This window comes from Narcine bancroftii, chromosome 13, assembly GCF_036971445.1.
Source record: "Narcine bancroftii isolate sNarBan1 chromosome 13, sNarBan1.hap1, whole genome shotgun sequence".
NCBI classification, from domain to species: domain Eukaryota; kingdom Metazoa; phylum Chordata; class Chondrichthyes; order Torpediniformes; family Narcinidae; genus Narcine; species Narcine bancroftii.
This window is the reverse complement of record NC_091481.1, coordinates 83,805,850-83,822,658: the sequence shown is the minus strand read 5'-3', so window position 1 is coordinate 83,822,658 and position 16,809 is coordinate 83,805,850. Positions and strand designations below refer to the sequence as shown.

General features: G+C 42.4%; 1 protein-coding gene across 1 annotated transcript in view; it reads right to left on the bottom strand.

Annotated features, from left to right (window-relative positions):
- The window catches only part of LOC138748271 (uncharacterized), a 73,164-nt gene that overhangs the window by 12,735 nt on the left and 43,620 nt on the right, over positions 1 to 16,809 (bottom strand). Inside the window, exons 16-23 of the mRNA XM_069908140.1 lie at positions 15,901 to 16,012; positions 14,848 to 15,293; positions 10,978 to 11,139; positions 8,458 to 8,569; positions 6,672 to 7,132; positions 4,119 to 4,213; positions 1,994 to 2,045; positions 148 to 306 (exon numbers count right to left, since the gene is read on the bottom strand). Coding sequence (XP_069764241.1) covers positions 148 to 306; positions 1,994 to 2,045; positions 4,119 to 4,213; positions 6,672 to 7,132; positions 8,458 to 8,569; positions 10,978 to 11,139; positions 14,848 to 15,293; positions 15,901 to 16,012 — 1,599 coding nt within the window. The remainder of the gene's footprint in view (positions 1 to 147; positions 307 to 1,993; positions 2,046 to 4,118; positions 4,214 to 6,671; positions 7,133 to 8,457; positions 8,570 to 10,977; positions 11,140 to 14,847; positions 15,294 to 15,900; positions 16,013 to 16,809) is intronic.

Sequence of the window (16,809 nt, the reverse complement as noted above, 5' to 3'; positions counted from 1 at the left end):
TCACATAGCATACAGCTATAGAAGTGAATAGCTCTTTACTTCTACGATTGTTTACAAACCTAGAAAGGCAGAACTTATTCCCGAAGGAAATAGCATCAAGATTCTTAACTAAACAGAAAAAAACACAAGACAAAATCTTTAACAAACCTCATCAAGGATTGCACGCTTCGAAATCCTCTCATCCTCAAACAGCAGCTCCCGCAACTCGTTGAAACGCTTCTGCATCATTTTGCGCCATTCTCGTTCTCTCAGGCTATGCAATAGTGGATTCTTTCTACTCTTCCGTAGCTCTGAGGGATTGTGGCTCTTTTGTTTTAAAGAGATGACACATTGCATAGACATCCATGAGAAATGTCTGCCATTGCTTCTAAAAATAGCATGCTACATAGAAAGATCAAACTCTAGAACAGGGGTGTCAAACTCAAATTCACGGAGGGCCAAAATTAAAAACTTGGACTAAGTCGAGGGCCGAACTAAATATTTATTGAAAATTTTCAACAACATCTGCATGTTTTCTCTTCTTTCAACATATGTAATGTTAAACTTTAGGATATAACTTTAGGAGGATAATGTTACAGGTCAGGAGTAGGTAGCTCAAGTTCACCCTTTGCTTGACCTGAGGGAAACCTATTTGGTCCCTGTGGATTGTAGTCAGCATTCACAGGCTGTGTCCATTTTGGCCTGCATCAGGACTCAGCATTTCCTGCTCACTCCTCAGGCTCTAGGCCTCTATTCATCCTCGACCCACCATCCCTCTACCTGACCAGTCCTTTACCCAACCTCTACTCACCCCTCACTCCACTCGCTCTGCCTCTACCCACCCCATCCTATACACGCCCCTCTACTGCCTCTCCCCTCAACCTGTTCCTCCCTCTACCCGTCTCTCACCCTCTAATCACCTCTCCCCTACTCGCCCTGCCCCTCCCCTTTTACCTCTTCCCTATCCACCCCTCCTTCTACTCATCCCTCCCTCTAACTGCCCCTCGCCATAACTTCCCCTGCCCATTACTCCTCACCTACACCTTCTGCCCACCCCTGCTTACCCACCCACTCAGGCCCAGCGCGCTGCCGATCAGCCTTTGCGGACAGCCACCATGTCTCTCTTCACGTGCAGGGCCGAGCCAGCCGTCCATGGGGTCCGCGCGGGTGCAAGCGCTGAAGGCCGTGGCAACCGGGAGAAGTGCGCTCGCACTGTGGAAGGGCCGTTCGGTGCCAGTCGCGTGGGGCTCGCGCTGCCCGGGGGCCGTGCGCAGCCTGCCATGCCCGTCACACCGACAGGAAATCACAGGCGCTCGCCCATCCGCCGCACCGCTCGACAGGTGGGAGAAGTGACTGGTTGTGCGGGGAGCCTTCCAACTGGCTTGCCGGCTGACGACATCGACAGACTTCTTGTGTTACAATTTCTCGTGTTACAATGGGGAAGGATGTGCAATGAAGGGGGAGGATGGTGGGGGTGACATGACCAAAAAAACAGCATCGGCTCTCGCTGCAGGGCGGGCCACCTCTAATACATTTTTGAAATGATCTTGCAGGCCAAATATAATTATATCGCCCGCGGGCCAGAGTTTGACATGTGTGCTCTAGAACATCAAATTTAACGGACAGTGAAATCTAGACTCTACTGAATTAAGGGGAGACACAGAAGACCCAAGTAGTAGGTTTTCCTCTTATCCGCCCATAACGAACTTCCATTGATGGCAACTATAATTACAATATTTAAATGATTTGGACAGGTACTCGGATGGGAGAGGAGCTGAGGAAGTCTCAAAAGACAGCAGATGCTGGAATCTTGAGCAAAAATTAAATTGCCAGATCCCAGCAAGTCAAACAGTATCAGTAAAGGACCTTGCAGCCCACTACACTGAAGGGATAATCCAGGCATTGGCGCTCGGCAGAGTGTGTGTACAAAATTAACAGAAGATATCCTGTTAGAACATCCACATTTCAGATGAAAACAAGATGAGTTAAACCAACACTGGTCACCAGAACTTACCTTTCTCTTGGATGAAAACTTGTGAGACTGCGAATAATTATGAAAATGCCACCTAAACAAAATAAGTTTTCAAAAATTACAATGTACAGTTGGAATTCAATTTCCTGCAAAAAAAATTATTCCATTTAAAATGCATATCTGCAACGCAGAGACCAGTGATCCCAAAAAGGTTGAAGGCCAAATCACGACGTTTTCGATCAGCTAATTCAGCTGAATAGTTCAACTCTGCGCACCTGGGCTTGAGAAAGAAAAGTGCTCCCTGTCCGACAGCCTTTGCTACAACTTACAAAGATATTTTTATACCGCTCTTACGTGCCCCAATGTTTTTCCACGGGAGAATTAGCAAATGAACACTGAAATCGTTACATCCATAGGAGATAGTGGCAAATGCTGAGGAACAACTTAAGAGGAAAAAAGAGGCACAGAAACAGAAGTGGTTCTGGGAGAGAATTTACAGGACATTAAGCTTTGTGTGAGTGCCAATGGATTAGGGGTTAAAATTGGGAATGCTCAGAAGAAACTCTAATTGGCAGAAAGATGTGTGTGCAGGGGGAGATAGAAGGATCACAGGAGGAGATTAAATTTTTAAAAAATTTTTATTTACAATATAGAAGCCAAATTCTGGCCATTGAGACCCGTGCCGCCCAATTAACCTACACCCCGTACGTTTAGAAGGGTGGGAGGAAACTGGAGCCCCCAAGGAATGCCCATCCAGATCACAGGTAGAAATGTACAAATTCCTTACAAATAGTGCCGGTTTCGATCCTGGGTCGCCGGCACTGTAATAGCATTACGCTAACCACGTTGCCATTACTTTGAAGACGAGACTTGGAGACTTTAGATATAGGCCACACAGTGAAGGGTTTTGAAAACAAGGGTGAGAATGCTGTATAGCCACGAAGAGCAGCCATCATAGGTGAGTAGGACTTTGAATTGCCACAATGCGAATGGCAGAATATTGATGAACAGATTAAGGTAACAGCAGGGGGGGGTCCTTAAAACAGTAAAAACTAGAGGAAATGGATGAGGGTTCCAAAGAAGACAAGTTGCCGCAGACAAGGAGTTGTCCAAACTAAATAACGGGCTCATCTTGGGTTCAACATTGCAAATGGTCAAGTCTGGGCTTAGCTCCCAGTGGGACAATAAAGTATACAGTTAAAGATCAGTCTCGATCAATGGAGTGAAGACAAAGATTTTGGTCATGCCTACTTTTACTTGGGAGAAAAATTACTACCCATTCAACTTTGGACAGACAAGCAATGAGGCAACAAAGTCAGTGAAGAGGTTCAGAGCGAGATGCTAATTTGAAAACCTTGCCAATAAATTGAAGTTCTTAGTTTCAACCCTAGATGTTGCTACCATTTGAAAAACTATTGGACCCACCGTTGCAATGCTATTCATCGATGAAAACGTTTACCTCAGTTGATTAAACATAGTGGACCTGAAAAGATGGAAAATAGCGAGGGAGTACTGAAAATTTCAGACAGTATTTTTCAAAGAAGTCAAGGGGAAGTGTGTTTGTCTGTTAACTTTATTCGCCTGTCTACAGATTTATACATTGCCATCATAATCATTACGGTGGATATTTGGGCCAGGAACTGTATCCTCTGAGCCTTGTCGAGGAATGTTGAAGAATGCTTTGTCCTGTTTTTCTTTTGCATTGCTTTTGAATGAGAGTTTTAAGAGTTTTATTATATTCACAAATTAAATTTAAGAGCAGCAGACAAAGAAATGCCCACTGTAATATGTGAGCATGTCAATAAACTATTCTAATGTCAACAGTTAAATTATTCAGTAGCACGGTCTAGTTATTTTGATAGAAAATGAATTTTCAATGGCACAGGGTTTTTCTGGTCTAAAACCACTGTTTTTCTTGCAGGGTAACTGGATGCAAACTGCTGGGTTTAGTATCGTTTGGCCATTCGCTCTTCGTATTTTTCTGAATGTGGCCCATAACTAAAAAAGTTTGGCCACCCCTGTTAAGGGGGGGGGGGGTTAGAAACACATCTTGGCCATTGTCCCAAAACATTCTTTTCTCCGGAGCATCGGTGGAAATGCACAATCTTAATTTCAAAATGTTCTCGAGGAAACAATGGCGGCAATGTGTGGGATTCTCTGCACTAACCTGGGGGGTGCACACAGCCTCTCAGATGCTGAGGTTCCATCATTCACTTCTCCAGCCTCCATCTCAAAGTCCACATTTTCACTCTCTGAATGAGTCTGCATTGATTATAATAACAAGAATTGGTTAACTGTGTTAATAATAACTGAATTCTCCACAACCACCCACCAACACTCGGTACTCATAGCAAAGCCCCTGCAGACGGGTAACAAGTCCTCTTCTCAAGGGAGCTTACCCAACAAACAGGTCATGATCAGAAAACACAGAATTCACACACAGCAAACATGATCACAGCGCAGCTGAAGTTTCAGCCTTGGGCCAATTCTCTTCTGTTACATTACACAAGCTAACATCAGAATCACATCCGTCCATCTGAAACCTATGAACTGTCCTCAGTCTGCAGGTCTCAAGAAATTTATCGTGTGGTGTCATCCATTAGAAGAGATGTAGCTAATCAACAATGAAGCCTCATTTGGAACAGAGAGCAGTACAGCAAAGGAAAGGTCTGTCAGTCCACCATGTCCGTGTCGACCACAATCCTAAAGTAAATTACATCACTTCGCTCCCATTCTCTACATATTCACGTGCCTTTCCAAAAGCCTCACATGTGCTATTACTTTAGGTGTAAGGAGTTTGTACATTCTCCCAGTGTCTGCGTGGGTTTCCTCCAGGTGCTCCGGTTTCCACCCACCCTTCAAAAAGTGCCAGGGGTTAATTAGGTGGTGGGCCGAAGTCTAAATTTAAAATTGCATCCGTTTCCACAACTTACCCTGAGCAGCCTGTTCCAGGTACCCAAAACTATGTTTAAAAAAAAACAATTTCCCCTTTAAATGCATGCTTGTAGCAGCCTGCAAACTGTCACGACCCAGCCCACAAAATGGCCGGTGAATGTGGCGATCGCGAGGGCCCCCACAGGGCTCCTGCAACGGCGGGAACGCCAGCCAGTTGGAGGCTGGAGCAGCGATGACATCACTCCTCTCATCAGAGCCAGCGTGTACGTGTTTCATGTAGCGTCCACGCTACATGCTCCTACTTCTAAATCTTTTCACCCTGGGATAAACATTTTGAATCTACTCGACCTAACCCTCTCATAATTTTATACACTTCTATTAGCTCTACATTTAGCCTCCTAAATGCCAGAGAAAACAACCCAGGTTTCTAATAGCTCGTTCCCTCTGATGCAGGCAGGTTCCTGTTAAATCTCATCCTTCCTATAATGGGGCAACCTGGCCATGTTCCAAAATTCCTTAGAAACCTTTTCCACATTTATTAATTCAAAACAACTGACAAGGCCACTATTTATTATTTCTGCAATCAAAAGACAGTGGCTTTCACTGGCTATGTTCAACGGCTTTAGTCTCAATTAAATCTGACAAGGACAGAAACAAAAGAGACTCTAGATGCTGGAATTCGGAGCAAAAAAAAAGAGCCACCGGAGGAACTCAGTGGGTCAGGGCAGCACTGCCTTTTTGTTCATCGGTTATGGAGACTAGATAGACTTGATTTGTTTTTCCCAAGGCGCTGAGGACTGAGGGAGGGGACCTGATAGAGGTATACAAATGAATCAAGGGTAGAATCCACGGTAGGAAATCTTTTCCCTTCACGGAGTTGTCTAAAATTAGATGACACAGGTTCAGGGCAGGGGATAATATTTCAATGGAAGCAGAGGAGGATTTTCTTTCAGGTATTTTGAGTCCTTGAATCACCAAGACACAGAAAGCTATGGACCAAGTGCTGATATGGGCTTAGTGCAGATGGGAATGATGATCAATATGGAGATGGTGGTCAACTGGCCTGTTTGCTCTGAATTAAAGAACAAACCTACTCCTGGCCACTGTTAAGTAGGAGGTTCCTTTTGTGACAGAGTATTTTTGAGGTGGTTTGGGAGGAATTGCTAGTGGATCTTGCATGCACATTTCAAAACACAGGACTTTTGCAGGGTGCTTTTTGCAGAGGGGCAACGAAGTATCAACATACAGCTTGCCTGGGGAGCATGTGATCTTTGCAGGCAGAGACTGAACAGCTTTGCTCTCAGAGAGGGAGGAAGTGAGAGAGAGTGAGAGTCACAGAAATCCATTCCACAGGGATAAGCTGGCAAACTTTGGAAGGCTGCCTGGTCAAAGGAGAAGACTGGTGTCCTGAAAGAAAGAGGATCATCTGGAGAACCCTGAAAAGGGGGCAAGTTTCGTCAGGAAGACTGACTGAGAAGGAACCAGTTGCGGATGTCCTCGAAAAGGAATCTCTCTCTGAAAACCAGCAAGAACCTTCCTGAGTGGTCACCATTTGCCTGTTAAGCACCAAAGCCTGGTGAACTTTGTTAATGCTAACTTCTGTGCGTAGTATCAGAATTGCCTGCAACCAGTGAGATTGGACTGTGATCCAAAAGAACTTTTCCAATCTTAAATGTACCTGCGCTTAGCATTAGAGGGGGGATTAAGTAGGTTAAGTAATAAGTTAAAGTTTAATTCTGTTTTTTTGTTCAAATATAATTAAAAACTACTTTTGTTTAAGTAACCCCTTTGTTGTTGGTGCTTTCAACAAGTTTCCAATACATACCAGTATTTCCACATCGATTTCATTTACTTCATCGATATTTAAGTCAAAATCTGAATGACTGCCGAAATCAGAGCTCCCAATTGATGATTCTTTTCCTATTGTTATTAAAGTATCTTCATCTTTGCCATTACAAACTTTTCTTCTTGTTGCAGAGTGGTCGTAGCCATCAGTGTTCACGTGCTCCTGGGAATTCTCCTTGAAGTTTCCCGTCACCTTGACAGGATTGATGTGATTGACCTTTATTTCATCTTGCTCCCATTTAACCCCTCCGTCAGCGCGATGTTCCGACACAATTGAAACCAAGTTATCTTTTATTAGGGCAGCTTCAGAAAGATCAGCGTTTTCAAGCCATTGTATATCAGAAGGTTTTTGGAAAGTCAGGGCTTCAACATTGGAGATCTCCTCTGCGCTGATGAAACATTCATCCTCCGACTGGTCCCAAACTTCTTTAGACTTTGAATCTGCAAAAGAAAACAACTGATCAGATCAGCTCCACTGACCCTTGCAATGGTGATAAATTACGTGGTATTTCTTGACACAACTGAGAAGCAGATCTCTTCAGATGGCAATTGATAGTTCACCACACTGACATGCCTGTAACTACACAGGCCATTTGGGTTTTACAAGAATTCCACTGTTTCGTGATCACTTTTTGAGGTCATTCCACATCTGCATCAGAATAGAATTAAAATATTCAACCAATCTTGAATGTATTCTTTGGATTACTAAGCCCAGTAATGCACATTACTATGGCCTCTCTGCATCTCCCTCATCGTCACAAAGACTTGCAACAGAAGGACAAATAACTTCTTTTGTTTTAGAACATGCATTCCTAATAAAAGAGAATTGTTTCACCAAGGGTTAATGGTCAGATACTTAACAGAGTGGAGGAATAGAGGGATCTTGGGCTCCAAATCCATACTTCTCTCAAGGCTGCTGCGCAGGTTGATAGGATAGTTAAGAAAGCCTGTGAGATCTTGGACTCTATTAATCAGGGGATTGAGTTTAAAAGTCGAGAAGTCATGTTGCACCTCTACAAATCTCTGGTGAAACCACTCTTACAGTATTGTGTTCATTCCTGGTCCCCTTGTTATAGGAAGGATGTGAAAGCTTTGGAGAGGGTGCAGAGAAAATTTACTATGATGTTTTCTGGATTGGAAAATGAGTCTTATATGCAAGGTTAGCAGAGCTGGGATTTTTCTCTTTGAAGTGAATAAGGATGAGAGAAGACTATTAATAGAGGTCTACAAGAGGCATCGATAAGATGGGCAGCCAGTGCCTTTTCCCCAGAGCGGGAATAGCAAACACTAGAGGACATCTCTACAAAGTGAAGGGAGGAACGTTTAGGGGGATACATCAAGGGTAAGTTAATTTAAACGCAGAGAGTGGTAGGTGCCTGGAATGCCTTGCCAGGGATGCTGAAACATTAGACAGGCACACAGATGAAAGAAAAATAGAGGGTTACAGCGAGGTAGGAAGGGTTTAGATTTTTTTTGGTAGGAATATATAGGTCAGCACAACATCAAGGGCCAAAAGGCCTATACTGTGCTGTAATGTTCCATGTTCTCGTTATCCAACCCCATCAGAATAGATGTAAAAGTCACGATTGGCCACCAAATCCAAGAGCACACAAACTAAAAATCTTCACTGATTTTTTAAAATGAAGTAGCAGTGAACTATGGGATAGTTCTACTCTTGGGACAAATTAACTCTCATACAGATTAAAGTTACAAGAATCTGAATTATATCTTTATCCACACAAAATTAAAGCAAAAACACAGCTTACTTGACAGATGTGAAATTTCCTCCAGCAATTTATTTTGCTTATTCATCAACAGCTCCTTTTTCACTGAGAGCTTCTCCGATTGTATATCCAAGTCACTGATCACATTAATAGCCTGTGAAGATAAAACCAAGTCAGAAATGCCTGACTAGATAGCACCAGTATTCCTCTGGCAGGCCACAGAGCAGCAAATCTCCTGACGTAAACAAGGGAGCTCTTCAGAATTAGTTTGAAGGCCACAAAGAAAGTGTGGGGAATAGAACCGACTTGATACATCCATGAAGGAACTGTTCATGCTAACCATCAGAGACTTCAATATTCACTAAGCACCATTTATTTGTGTTTATATATGTATACTTGTCCTGTATACGTATTGCTTGTCCCATGTGTGTGTTACGTCTGGTTTTTTTTTTTGGTTAACATTATATATTTTTTTAGTAAAAGGAACTGTGGGCTGGATAGGGTCACATTTATAGAAACACAATTACACTCAGAGAGAAGCCATTTTCCCAGACGCAAAGTCAAAAAAACAACCCAATAAAAGCAGAATTGATTATTCATTGAAGTATCTGGGACAATGGGGTATGCTCGAGGGGGACCTCTGGTTAAACAGAAGGCTCTCAGCTGGTTTACCCATCTTGTTAGAATGGAAACTCAGATGCAGCTGTTCAAACGAGCTGACTTTTGCTCCAAGAAAGGCTTTTGCTTGTGGCTTCTGCAGACAATATGAAACTATATCAACTCATACTTTTGGAAGAGAAGAAATTTGAAAGACAGCCTTGATGTCATGCCATGTGATCAAAGACATTTGAAAAACTATATTTTAACAATTCACCAAGAAACATCGGAGGTCGGAAATTTAGTAGCCTTTAGAAAGAGAGGTACTGTTCTTATTGTATTCTTTTTACCATGGGATATATACAAATCAATGGCAAGGAAGAGCCACTTCAGCTGTCTCTTTGAAAAGAGGACAGATTGACTGTCTATTTCTACATGGCCATTTCATGTAACCCTTGCCTGGGTTTGTGAAAACCTCGTGGAAGAAAATACAAGTTCTGAAACCTTCACACAAAAGAGGAAAACCATTCGTTTGAAGAAACAAATCTCTGAAAACAAACCTACAAGAAGTCATAAATTTGAGAACTTTGGAACTGCAGTAAAGTCTGAGTTTCAAAACAAAAGCTTTCTGAGACTGAACTTTGAAATCATCTCTTCTGAATTATGCTTAAACTGTAATGGCCACATTGACCACCGCCAGTGGGCTGATATCGCCTCAAACCGTGCATCTTGGCGCCTCACAGTTTGGCGGGCAGCAACCTCCTTTGAAGAAGACCGCAGAGCCCACCTCACTGACAAAAGGCAAAGGAGGAAAAACCCAACACCCAACCCCAACCAACCAATTTTCCCCTGCAGCCGCTGCAACCGTGTCTGCTTGTCCCGCATCGGACTTGTCAGCCACAAACGAGCCTGCAGCTGACGTGGACTTTTACCCCCTCCATAAATCTTCGTCCGCGAAGCCAAGCCAAAGAAAAATATACATTTGTGTATAATGGGGTTAAGTTAGAGTTTAAATTTAGAGTTAAGAAGTGTTACGTTATTTTAATAGTAAAAATTGTTTTGAAAATAGCATTGCCTTGGTGAATGTCTATTGCTGCTGGTCTAGGTCATAACACTGGTTGCGTGCCTGCGTGTTCTGTACTGAGGCCTGGAGAATGCTGTTTTGTGCAACTGGAAGAGAATAAATTTGAAATTGAAATAGTGATCAAGGGTCACAATGAGCAGTGGTGCAAAGATTCCAGAAATCATTACTTTCACTTTCTACTTTCAAATAGTTTGCTCATTCACTGTATGTGGCCTTCAGAGCCAGCACCTCTTTACAGAAACTCGCCATCCCGCACTATCTACGTGCTTTAAAAATTGAGCCCTACCACCCAATTACACCCAAATGACCTACAACCCCTGGCGCATTTTTTTTGAAAGGTGGTAGGAAACCAGAGCACCCAGAGGAAACTGACTCAAGACACGGGGAGAATGTACAAACTCCTTACAGTCAGAACTGGATTTGAACCCCGGTCACTAGTGCAGTAACAGCGTTGTGCTAACCATGCCCCGTATTGTACCGATAAGCTTTACACGATCACGTCATCAACGATACCCAGGGACCATCTTTGGACGGACTATTTGGACTTGGCTGAAGCACTAATTTTACGATCCTTCAACAAGATCCATTAGTGGGAAAACAAGCAACATAAGTCAAACTGCAGCTTCTCGCAGCCATCTGCACCAAACATCACGAGACCAATGGTTAAGAGGAAAGCGTACTTGTCAGGGAGGAGCAGATGAGTTGGAATGGTTGAGAAAAATTCAAAATATTATACTAAAATAATATTATCAAATCACATCTGAAAGAAAATTAAACCATCAAAATGAAAGCAGTGGTCATATGTTGAACTTGGATGGAACGAGAAAGATTTCTTCTATGCACATACAAGGAGGAAATGTTCAGATACTTTTGAAACAAACCTTAAGGAGAATGGCTCCCTTGGAGGCCTTTTGGTCATTGAAAACTGTGGACTCCAATAATTTAAAGCGACTTTCCATCAACTTGCGGGATTCTCTTTCTTTCAGTGTATGATGCGCTGCACTCCTCTTGGCTGACCAACTACTTTTTGGCTCACCATGCCCCTGAGGAATTGAAATCAAGGAGTAGAAAATGACTCAGTGAAACCAGACAATTACATCAGATCCCAAAACCTCTGCATTTTTTTTGATTGTCTGCTGCTGGGTAACCATTCAGCACGGATCTTTTCATTATTTTTCAGGGCGTTTATCATTGAAGATTCTTTGCTTGCTCAGTTCCAGTGAAAATGGGAAACAATTGGGATTATTCTTCTCCTTTCCTCTCTGCACTTTAGTCCTCAACACTTTTTCATGTGTTCTTATTTCTTTTGCAAGTGTCTTCAAGTTTCCCTCGAACGTCTTAGAAAAGCTAATCCCCTCAAAGTGACCAGAAATTAGGTACCTTTCCTTTCCAAGTGATTCAAGCACTACTCCGCTTGAGCAAGGAGTAGAACTATTTATTTGAAAGCACTTTTCTACAATGAACTTGTAACGCGACCACAAAGGGCACTGAAAGATATTGGTGTACTATCCCTTGGCCTATTGTTGGTGAGGCACAAAGGAAATAAGAGAATTAAGCCAAGACACATTTATTTTATTTCTATTCTCTAGTAATTATATGAAGATGTTAACGGCAGTGTATTGGAGGATTTAAACCATGTTTTTTGTTCCTGCTTGAGACTCAGCAGACATAAGCTAAATTCCACCATGGGGCCCAGGGATGCAGTTATCTGACAAAAAGACATCTGTGTGCCAAGAACATTTAATCTTCCTGCTTGTTTTGGACACAGACTGTCAGGCAGAGACCTAACCTTGACGCAAAATAAACCATTGTATTCAAAGTAATAAGCTGAAAATTACGTTATTCGATAGGAGCCTGGGCATGCGAGCTTGCTCGCTTATCTTTCTTTTTGTGCTGGGAATAGGTGCTCGAGTAAGCAGGTTTTGGGTAATATAAGCCATGGTCCCGCTGCTAAAGTGGGAGACTCTCCGAGAGGTGGCAACATCTCTCAGCAAGAAGAAGAACTCCAAGAGTCCAGCCAACGTCCCGGTCAGGGGAGGTGGAGAAGCTGCTACCGGCGCCCCGACAACCTACTACAAGTGTGCGGTCGTGGCCTCGCCTCGGCAGTTGGGACCAGTCCAGGCGTTGATAAGTATAATTGGGAAGGGCTCGCATATTGTAGTTTGATATCAGCTTTAGAATTTGTAATAAAGATTTGTATAAACTGAAGTGCTCTCGGCATGTGTGTGTCTATTTTCTTTCGGTAGCTCAAACACTGTGACCAATCTAAAACGAACAAAGTGAGAGGTACAAATTTACCCAGGACAGGCAGTAAACACCAACCATCGAATTTGTTTGGCCGCTTCTCTTTTGACTTGCAAGACAGCTTGGTCATTATAAAAACAACAGTGATCTTGGGCCTTTAAGTACCCAGTTTTCTCAAAATGTTTCTTTGTCAAAGATGCTTCAATGGGTTGCATACCATTTCCATTCCTCTTTTGGTCAATGGAGTAGCAGCGTTCATTTTTTTAAATTACTGTGAGTGCACCATTGAGAATTAGTTTTGGCAGGTAACTCATTAATAAGATTTGGATTCATCAACACTTAAAAGATGTTTAGCAACAATTTTCTAAATTTAAACCACTGTTTACGATTACCATATATGCCAGTGTATAGGATGATCCACGAAATTCAAACTACTGTTTACGATTACCATATATGCCAGTGTATAGGATGATCCACGAAATTCAAACTACTGTTTACGATGACCGTATATGCCAGTATATAGGATGATCCACGAAATTTAAAAATGTCACCTCCAAATCAGGTCGTCTTATACACCTAGAATCCGAACCTTGCAGCAAAGTCTCAATACCATTGCCATTTTACCGCTGGCACCGATGCAATCTTGTGTATGCTCTATTAGTTATCAACGAAGTCTCAGTGGTCCCCCGTGGGGTCCATTCACTCAGTCCTACTGCCATCGGGTCTGTACAGTCCCTAAATGACTTGTTACAGGAGCTGATGGTGGTTTATATTAAAATATTCTAATAAAATTAAAACCTTTACAGGGTCAATTGGTATTAAAATATAGTGATTTGCTTTCAACAGCATCCACTTGTCAGCGTTTGGGTGGGTGGGGTCATCTTTTACAAAAACACATCTCTCAAAATCTACATTTTAGGTGGATATTCAGGTTGTCCTATATATTGGCACATACAGTAGATATATGTTCACAATCTTGTATTTACAATTACGTGCATAAAAGCACGTTAAAACTTAAAACCATATAACCACTTACAGCACAGAACAGTCCAGTTCGGCCCTACTAGTCCATGCCGTAACAAATCCCCACCCTCCTAGTCCCACTGACCAGCACCCGGTCCATACCCCTCTAGTCCCCTCCTATCCATGTAACGATCCAGTCTTTCCTTAAATGTAACCCATGATCCCGCCTCGACCACGTCTGCCGGAAGCTCATTCCACATCCCCACCACCCTTTGCGTAAAGAAATTTCCCCTCATGTTCCCCTTATAATTTTCCCCCTTCAATCTTAAACCATGCCCTCTAGTTTGAACCTCCCCCACTCTTAATTGAAAAAGCCTATCCACGTTTACTTTGTCTGTCCCTTTTAAAATCTTAAACACCTCGATCAAGTCCCCTCTCAATCTTCTACGCTCCAGAGAAAAAAGCCGCAGTCTGCACAATCTTTCCCTGTAACTCAAACCTTGAAATCCTGTCAACATTCTCGTGAACCTTCTCTGCACTCTCTCTATTTTGTTTATACCATTATTAATAAAGGCTTAAAGGAGAAAAATCTGCAGGGATCTGGAGAAAGAACAGAAAAACTGACAACTATTTCTGATTAAGGGGGCAGGCATAACTTGATAGGCTGAATGGGTGATACCATACAACAGTATCTGTGCTGGGGCTATCTAGAACACTACTGATTGGGCAGATGAGAACAGATCTTCCGCTTGAAGCCCTAAATGTTCCCCCTTTGGCAATAGCTAATCCTCAATTAATGCCCAAAAATCAGGGATTACTCGAAGAAAGATATCCACTAAAGTTACAGTCGAGCCTGTGCACTCCCTTGTTTTTCCTCCCCAGATATTCCATGTCCTCACCTCCACTGAGGAAAACAAATATAGTTGTCACAGTGAAATGGAAAGAAACACAATAGGTCGTGCAAAAGAAAATATCTATTTAAGGCCTTGCTGTGTCCACTGAGGAGTTTACGTTTCCACAATACCTTGAAAATCTTTTCTATTTCAGAACTGGGAAATAATCATTATCCTTGTTCAACCAACTCCATTTTTTTTTAAAAAAAAGGACATACTGCACGGAAACAGGCCCTTCTGGCCGACAGGTCCGTGCGCCCAAATAACCCTCATGTTTTGGAGGATGGGAGGAAACTGCGGAGCACCTGAGAAAAACCACACAGACACGGGGAGAACGTACAAACTATGCCAGTTTCGAACCCGGGTCGCTGGCACTGTAGCAGCATTGTGCTAGCCCCTACGCTAACCACTCCACTCCAATTATGGTAAAACCTCTGTGGTTCAGAATTCAAGCTACCGGGGGAAAAGAAATCATGGAATATAAATAGGTTAAAAAGTACGGAAGTTTAAAACTGGCAGTTAGTTTGCCAATTGCACAACACGCAATCTCAAGGAACCAGCAAGTACACTAATCCGGCAACTACCAATCCCCACAGGTGCCGGATACCAGAGGTATTCCATTACATAAAGTTAGTACAATTCTACACATACCTGGGCATCCTGGTTAACTTTATTCAATGTGTCAAAATCACTGCCGAAATCAGAAAAACGACAAAACTTTGAGCTTGCAAAACAACGTTCCTTTAGTGAAGTGAAGACAGAGTATTCCTCATCATCAATATTCTCTTCTTTCTCTGGAATAGTGTTTGACCCACTAGGATGGTCTAGTTGACTGTTATATTTCTCACTTAAATAATCCCCGACTTTAACAGCAACTATATCGTCTGAACTGGCTGAATTAGTCTCGTATTTTAGAGTTATTCCACTGTCCGCCCTGTCATCAGGCACGACTTCCAAAGGACCACCATCTGAATACCATTTCAATCCAAAGGAATTCTGAGAAGAGGAATCTCTTTCACTTGATAAATTCAAACCTTCCCCAGTTTCAATTATTTCACCAGCTTCAATGCCACCTTGTGTTGTAATCGGTTCCATTTCTGCTGGGACAGACACAGTCCTTTAGTTCCTTGTCATTAATTCAAGCTGATAAATTCACAATAAATCAATTAACTATGAAATGAGTAATAATGCTGCAAAAAAAAAAAAAGTACTGTTTATACTCGAGTAATAGATGATACCATATACAAGTTGACCCCCATCTTTTGGTCCAAAAATCGCATATGTTCCGTATGACCCTTGTAAAAGTCGACCTTTATTCCTGTGAAGAAGGGCTCAGGCCTGAGAAGTCGTGATACATCTTTAACTCCTCCAGCATTTCTGTGTTTTTACTTTGATCAATCAAGTCTACTTCAGGATTCAATCCAAACGAGCATGAATGTGTACATCCACTTTTTCTACCTACTCTGGTCTCAAAACTCTGAAGCCAAGTGATTGTCCGAGTGAAGAAATTTCACTACCACCTCTCCAGCTTAAACAGAGGAATCTTAATTGAAATGCATGATTCAGAGCTCACGCGGGGAAGAGACCTCTCCTTATCTACCCCCTCAAGCTCTCTATGAATTCAATGTTTCCCTGGAGGTCAATAAACTCAAAAATCATATTGTCAGGAGAATATTTCTTGATATTCAGCAGAAAAAGTCTTACCAGACAAAATTGAAATCTTCTCTAACAGAATCTTCTGTTTCCCCACGAGTAGTTCCTTCTCCATTGTTAGATTTTTAGACTGTCTATCCAAGTTTGTGATTACATCAACAGCCTGTAAATCACAACCAAAAGCATAAAATAGGAAAATGGTCTATGATTAGCTTAACATTTGGGAGCATCATGTAATGTCTTCACGCGTTTCTGCTCTTGACATCAACTTCAAAAAGATCTGTGCAGGATTAGGTGTTGATTAGTGCCAGCAACCTGGGTTCAAATCTGGCACTGACTACAAGGAGTCTGTACGTTCTGCCAGTGTCTGCACGTTTCCTCCAGTTTCCTCCCACCCTTCAAAACGTACAGGGTTTATAGGTTGATTGGTAGAGTCGGGAGGCACGGGCCACAAGGACCTGTATGTTGAAAGTTGATGTGTCAAGTGATACATCTGCATTTCCCTGGATTTTCTACTCCAGCCAAGGGTCATCGCCATTCAAATGCCTGACCACTTGTTAGCTTTCTCAATCCATTGCTAACCATTTTTAATCCGACGTTGCCCTGGTTATCGAAAAGAAACGCTATATTGCTTGAATGTTTTCACAATTTTAGTTATTTTTGGGTAAAATGCACCACAGATTACATACAGCGTATGTGACATGCCGTAACATTGGTGCTAAAAATGCAAGCAGATATGCCCAATAATTTGCAGTAAGAGAGTGGAATCAGTTTAATAAATGGAGTGAAACACAAAAGTTTGCAGATACTAGGATTGTTGTAAAAACACACAGTAAATACTGGAGGAACTGAGCCAGTCTCACAATGTCCGTGGGAGGTCGAGTACATTGCCAGTGTTTCAGGCAGGCGTCTCAATAAAGACCGAGAGGGACGAAGATGGGGAAGTTTTAACCAGAGAAG